This window comes from Vulpes vulpes, chromosome 6 (genome assembly GCF_048418805.1).
Source record: "Vulpes vulpes isolate BD-2025 chromosome 6, VulVul3, whole genome shotgun sequence".
Lineage (NCBI taxonomy): Eukaryota > Metazoa > Chordata > Mammalia > Carnivora > Canidae > Vulpes > Vulpes vulpes.
This window is the reverse complement of record NC_132785.1, coordinates 104004174-104010842: the sequence shown is the minus strand read 5'-3', so window position 1 is coordinate 104010842 and position 6669 is coordinate 104004174. Positions and strand designations below refer to the sequence as shown.

At 43.9% G+C, this 6669-nt stretch overlaps 1 protein-coding gene across 8 annotated transcripts; it reads right to left on the bottom strand.

Moving 5' to 3' along the window:
* Window positions 1–351: 351 nt before the first annotated feature.
* SRSF5 (serine and arginine rich splicing factor 5) lies at window positions 352–5299 on the bottom strand. 8 transcript variants are annotated; one of them, XM_026008481.2, is made up of 9 exons: window positions 5114–5243; window positions 4311–4498; window positions 4067–4211; window positions 3714–3784; window positions 3486–3584; window positions 3117–3186; window positions 1812–1885; window positions 1248–1358; window positions 352–1157 (listed from the first exon to the last, which is right to left on the bottom strand). In XM_026008481.2, the coding sequence occupies exons 3-9, from the start codon at window positions 4190–4192 to the stop codon at window positions 890–892; spliced, it is 819 nt and encodes a 272-aa protein (XP_025864266.1). In that variant the 5' UTR covers window positions 4193–4211; window positions 4311–4498; window positions 5114–5243; the 3' UTR covers window positions 352–889. The 8 variants fall into 8 exon arrangements, with proteins under 8 accessions (XP_025864266.1, XP_025864265.1, XP_072617939.1 ...); XM_026008480.2 differs by lacking the exon at window positions 4311–4498 and having other exon boundaries at window positions 5114–5299; XM_072761838.1 differs by lacking the exon at window positions 4311–4498 and having other exon boundaries at window positions 352–1154; window positions 5114–5299.
* Window positions 5300–6669: the final 1370 nt, after the last annotated feature.

Genomic DNA, 6669 nt, shown 5'->3' with positions numbered 1-6669 from the left:
TCATCTCTAACCTTCAAAATGGTATTACAACCTTTAAAATAAGCATAAAACATTCGTTTTTACAATTTGCTTCCCAAATTATTCTTCTCTTGGCTATGGAAGCCTAAATAACCTGATGCCAATATGATTAATACAGGGAAAAAGCATGGTAGGGTCACAGACAGAGAGGTCTCAGACTTCTCTGCCCTTGTTTTGACCAGCCTGGAAATGGCCAAGAATAAGATCTAAACTTTCAAAAAAAATCTTTAAAAATCCACCAAACTCCAGGATTCTCTATGAGGCATTTTAAATGTATTGAACATAGATAGGTAGGGAATAAATAGCATACATCCTTCAGATAAACAGACAAAAGCAATTTTATAATCTTTTATTATCAATAACAACAGCTGCTTTAACGTCTTTGTCAGGCAGCTGTTAAAGGGTGGGTGGGAGGACACCCTTAACCCTAACAAGGAAAACTCAAGCCTTTATGTACAAGCAAAATTAGAGCTCTTTTAAATGTCCAAAGCTATTAATTAGTTTAATTGAGGCATTAAACTAATTCTGAATTAACATATTTGAATAACCAAGAACTAAAATGTTCAAATCTTTTCTAGTACAAAAAAATTAAATTTGCTTTAGTTATAAAAGAGCTCTCTCAATATACACAAACTATACACTTCAGACATTCACAAAAATGTGAGCGGAAGGCTTATCAAAAGACATTTAATACAATTAGTTTTCAACAACCCCTTGATGGTCCACATCTACAAAGATATCCAGCCCAACCCAACCCCCCTCCAAACCCCACCCCCCACAGAAAAGCACATACTTACCAGAATTTTTAGCAAGTATGGTTTGGGAATTTGTTTTGTTTTAAAAAAGGCCCCCAGGGCAAGTTATTTACAGTTTAATTGCCACTGTCAACTGATCTGGACCTTGACCGGGATCGGGACCTGGACCTCTGACGATCCACAGATGCTGGAGACTTAGATCTACTTGAAGAACCACGTTTCTGGCTCTTCTCAGGCACAGGAGACCTACTAACAGAACGGGACTTGCTCCGGCTCCTGCTCCTGCTCCTGGACCGGCTGTAAGACTTGCGACTCCGGGAACGAGATCGGCTACGAGACCTAGAGGAACTCCTGGTCCGGGAACGAGACCTGCTTCGTGACCTACTAGGAAGGAAAACAAAAAACAAAATACAACGTAAGTGGCAGGCCCTACAAACCCACTAACTAAAACTTTGTCTTAAATATGTTAGATACCTGTGCCTTTTGCTGCCCTCGATTAATTTGATTTTTCTCCCATTTATTTCCTTTCCAGAAAGTTTTTCAATAGCATTCTTTAAATCACCATAAGAGGCAAACTCAACCACCCTACAATGGGGGAAAAAAAAAAAAAAAACCACTTGTCAAATCATATACATCTGGTAGTCTAGTCTCAAACTACACATAGCAATCCAAGTAGCTACATTACCTTTTCTATGTACCTTTTACTACTACTGTATTTAGACTCTTAGATCTTGATAACAGCATAGTTTCTTGACCTTCAAACCGCTGACATTTTAAGCTAGATAGTTCTTAGCTGTGGAGGGCTTTTCCTATGCATTGTTGATGTTTATTTAGCAGCATCCCTGGCCTCTAACACACAAGAAGCCAGTAGCACCCTCAACCAGTTACAACTAAAAATGTGGTCCAATGCCTCCTACAGAGCAAATTCATCCTCGACTACCACTGCACTCTAGCATGTACAAATTCTAAGTTTTCAGAAAACGTTCACAGTAACATTTTCAGGTTTTAAAAGGTTATGGATCTTCAGTACACACTCACCCTTCATTTAATTTAGGTCGATGTGCATCCGCAAAGGTTACTTCCCCAGCTTGTCTCATGAAATCTTTGAGATCCTTAACACAAGACAATTATGTCAAGCAAAGAAAAGGAAACCGGACACACAAACAACCACATTGTATAAAAAACAAGACTACTGGAAGAGAAGATGTTAGATAAAGTACAAACATGGCATTTACCACACTTGTATTCTATCAGAATTCAAAAATTAACTATGCCAGGGCACGAAATAAGCAAAGAGCATATTGCTTTTAAGCAAAATGCCAGAAGAAATTCAGATTTTAACATTAAAGTAGTATTAGTCTATATTGAGCTCAATACAAAAGAAAAAAACAAAACGAAACAAAAAAAAAAACAAAACAAAAAGAAACAGTACATATTTTAAAAGTAAAGACTAAAGTAGAAATTTTATATTTAAAAAAACAGAACATTTACAAGACACCAGTTATTTTGTGCCCCATATGTCATTAAAAAAGTTTACTTTACCTTTATTATTATTTCCCTAGGCTAGTCAAGCAGCAAACCATTAATCGGTCGGAGAAACCTTCATGACATATGCCCGACTGGCTCTTCGCCACCCACTTGAAGGACACTACCCAATCGATGGAAGCCTTTAATCGCACAGCCCTCCCTATTAGCAGACTACTGGCGGATGCAGACATGTTCTACTCTTGTGCAGTTACCAAGGACCACTTTACTGCGATCAGGATTCCAACGACCACCTAATTTCGTATCTTTCAACTCTTTTCGACCAGGACCTCTTATTCGGAAGCGTTACAGGAAGACAGCTCTCAACTTAGGGATCAGATCACGTTATCAACGCTCTGGGATCGCTGCAACCTGGCACTTCAAGTAAGTGCACCGATTACGTCTAGACCGGCAAACACAGATCTAGAGGTGGCCAATTGATCACTGTAGGAGCTGACTGGCAAAGTCAACCAGGCCCAACCAAGAGTGACCAAGACAACGATTAGGATAACCCACAGGCACTCCTCGTCATAAGGCCAACGACACAGATAGGCTGGCAAATAAAGGGTTTAATATTTGGTTAAAATTGATTTTAAAAAACAAGAAAAAATATCCTCAAAACATTAAACATTTGATCACTAATATTAAAACTTGAAAATATCCCCCAATTACATTTAACTAAAAATTTAAAATTACAATTAAATCCATTAATTTAATTAAATATAAAATTACTTTTAATAAAACATAATAAAACATTAACTACCCATTAATTTTTTAAAAAGCCACATTAAAATAGCTCAAAACTGTGTTTCAACAAACCTGCCAGCTGACTCTTGAAGATAAATTCTCAACTATAAGCCGATTTTCTGTTCTTACAGGTGGAGCATTTCTGAGGAAGAAAATGAGTACTCACAATGGAAGAAATGCAGCAGTATGTACCTACTGTGTTCGACTGTGGGCAAGTTCAAGCAATCAGAAAGAACAAGTCATTCGAATGACTTCCATCAAGCTTCTGAATTACTTATACAACTTACTACACACGTTAATCAGGAACAGTGGACCAACATAAGAATAGAAATGATTACACGGTAAGTTTCAGAGTCACCTATTGCTAATGGTTCTTAAACATTAAAAACTCCTCCTGCAGTAATGATTGTTCAAAGCAACCATACACCATCCATCACATACCGTCTATCATTTCGAGGTCTGCGACTACTAAAACGGTCAGAATAGCGTCCTCTACCTCGTCCACCTCGAGACCGAGCCCTAGCATGTTCAATAGTAACCCTACAGGGAGGGGGGGGAAAAAAAAAGCTTTATTATCCACCCAATCCACGTGAGATCTACTTTGAAATAACCCAGCTGACATAGTCTATCTTACAGTCCTAAATAGTTACACAAGACTAACTCTCTCACCTTTCACTGCAGAGTTCTTTTCCATCAAGTTCATATACAGCATCATCCGCATCCCTGGGATCCTCAAATTCCTAATACGTAAACATGAAAAAACAGTGCTTAACGTGGCTCTAAAGCGTGTTCTACAACATATTAAAAATCACTAAAACCGTGTGGCAGGATGAGTATCTTAAGAACAGTGCCACGTACACAAGTTGAACTGAGAAGTGATCAGGAGTGGTTTCCCTCCAACAGCGAGGTTCTTTTATCCCTTAAAAATACCCTACCTGAACTTCAGTGGAAATCAAGACACTACTTATCAAGATCTTTACCGACTTAACAGTAGTTCTAAACCACCAACGGTCAATACTTACCACAAACCCAAAGCCTCTTTTCAGATCAATATCTCTTATTCGTCCATACCCCTTGAAGAATCTTTCCACGTCTTTCTCCCTGGCCGCTGGATTTAGCCTCCCGATGAATACTCGACAGCCGCTCATGGTGTCCGGCTATTATTTTCTGTTACAAAATAATTCAATTGAGACAATACCAGTGAATGTCGAAAGAATGCCTGGTCAAGGGGTCAAAAACATAAACGGCATAAAATAAAATGTTTACCCGGTGATGTTATAAACAAGATTGCCAAGAGTGCCTCTTATTAGGCCAGGTCCCTTGCAGACAAAATTAAAACTCGGCTCCCAACACGATCCTTCCCTGGGCCCAGACCGCAGCAACCGCAACGCCCACTGCCGCCTCTGGAACTGCGCAGCCGCACTCTCTCCCCGGCTCTTCTGGCCCCCTCCCATCTGCCGCAGTTAGGAAAGGCCGAGAAGTGCGGGCGGAGCCGACCCCGCCCTTCGCAAGGCCAGCCCAATGGCGACTGGCCGCGCGCGCGTCGCCGCCTCCCAGGAACGTCACAGCGGGTGGAAGCCGGAATCTCGCGACGCCACCGCCGCGCCTGCGCAGACGGCGGCGGGCGGACGCTGGCAGCCACAAAATGGCGGCGGCGGAGCCAGCGGTGGGGACAGCCGCGCGTGCCAAACGCCCTTCTCCCTTTTCCCTCCCGCCTCCCCGGACTCCACAGTTCCGGAGTCATGTGCCCGCCCGCAGAAGGCCCTGACCGCACCCCGAGCAAAGGTCTCGGCCCGATACTCGGGGGGGTTCGGGTAGTGAAGAGGTAAGGAGACGGGGAGGGGCACACTACCCCTGTGTAGCAACCACCAGCACCAGGACCGCCCTTCCACCTTCGGTTCCCCCTCAAACGACACCCAAAGGGAGACGTGCCCCAGCGCCCACCTCGAATAAACTGCGCTCATTGGACGCCGTCCTCCGCAAAGAGAGCAGCCCTGGCCACTCGCGATCTGAGCGGCCATGAAGAAGCCTCGATCCGAGAAGCCTTTCCCTCAAAGTGAGCCACTCACCTACCGGACAGGATCTTTGGCAGCTGAGACCAGAGAGGTCCGTAGTCTGCGACGGAGCTGTCTGCCTCCCCGCAGACCCGGACTAAAATCGTCTACGCCTCTCCACAACTGACGCACTTACTGCTCCTGCCTTCCACAAAATGGAGGGCGCGCCCCTGCGTCACTTCCGGGACCGCCCCTGGGCCCTCCCCGTAGGACCCGGGGAGGGAAATTTCCGCGGAGCCGGAAGTTTACGCGGGGCCGGGGCTCCTCCGCGGGGACCGCCGCGGCGACCTGCACCCGCGAGGGGCGGGGCCGAGGGGCGGGGATTGGCGTCCGGTGCGGCCGTCAGGTGCCCGGCGCTGGAAGGGCCGAGGTTGGTGTTTGCTCCAAGTAGGCCGCCAAGTGCTGTCCGTCACTGATAACGCTAGAGCAGATGACACTCCTTTTTTGTATCTGAATATTTTTTTGAGACACCCCGAAGAGTACTGGGTGAAGGAAGCTCGGGCTTTGCAAAAATGCTTGGCCATCTCTGACCCCTTGCTTCTTGCGATCATGCCACGGACGTGTGCTTTATACTAAGAAGACTGAAGAACTGCAGTATTTTTTTATTTTTTTATTTTTTTTTTTTGCAGTATTTTTTTAAATGGAAGGTTCTTGCTTAGATCATAAATAAATAAAAAATAAATAAATGAATAAATAAATAAATAAAAAATAAATAATAGTTCTTGCATGATGAAATGCTTGAAATTGGGACTGCAGCTAGCAGGCCATCTGGAATTGAAGCCAGAATGCAGATTTCTGTCCTGGAGCTGAGCTGGTTGCAAGAGGTTTCAAACTACTTTAAAAGTCCGGATGGTGTTTGGTTAACCCTCCCCGTTCACGTTTCTGTACTGTAACGCATAAAAGTATACCATTCCTCAGCAACAAAAAGACCGTGTTTTCAAAATGAGGGTGAAACAGCCTTCCGCATCCCTGACGCCGCATTTCCTAGCAAGGTAGCAATTCAGGCGTAAAGAATGATTGTAAAAAGCTTCCTTTTCTTGAATGCTCTTAGGAGGACTCCAGGGCACCCCATTTTTCAGAGGTACCTAGCGTCTAGGGTTCCTGCTTGCAACTAAAATTACACAGAGATAAACTAGTTCAAGAAGCAGCAGTGCTACTGACCCTTACTCTGACCTCCCAGCCCTTAGAAATTCTAGGTTAGAATTTGGATAGTTTGTATGGAATGAGCTTGTCCATTTATACTTTTTTTTTTTTTTAAAGATTTTATTTATTTGGGAGAGCGCACAAGGGAGGACAGGCTGAGGGAGAGGTAGAAGCAGATCCCCCACTGAGCAGGGAGCTTGGGCTGGATCTCAGGATCATGAACTGAGCCACCCAGGTGCCCCTACACATTTGTTTATTTTAGGAGGAGCCACAGTAGGTACAGCAAAATTGTGAATTTAGTCATCTATGGTGTGGGGAATGAAGGATGCATTTAAAAAAAAAATATGAGGGGTACCTGGGTGGTTCAGTTGCTTAAACATCTGTCTTTGGCTCTGGTTGTGATTCCGAGGTCCTGGGATTGGCCTGCA

What these genes read in the sequence shown, in the direction of transcription:
- SRSF5 (XM_026008480.2), bottom strand. Translation starts at nt 4,192, where the DNA reads ATGAGCGGCTGTCGAGTATTCATCGGGAGGCTAAATCCAGCGGCCAGG. An exon ending in CGACCTAAATTAAATGAAGG is followed by an intron (nt 1,359 to 1,811) that starts GTGAGTGTGTAC and finishes CCCCCATTGTAG; the next exon opens with GGTGGTTGAGTTTGCCTCTT. An exon ending in GAGGGCAGCAAAAGGCACAG is followed by an intron (nt 1,158 to 1,247) that starts GTATCTAACATA and finishes TTTCCTTCCTAG; the next exon opens with TAGGTCACGAAGCAGGTCTC.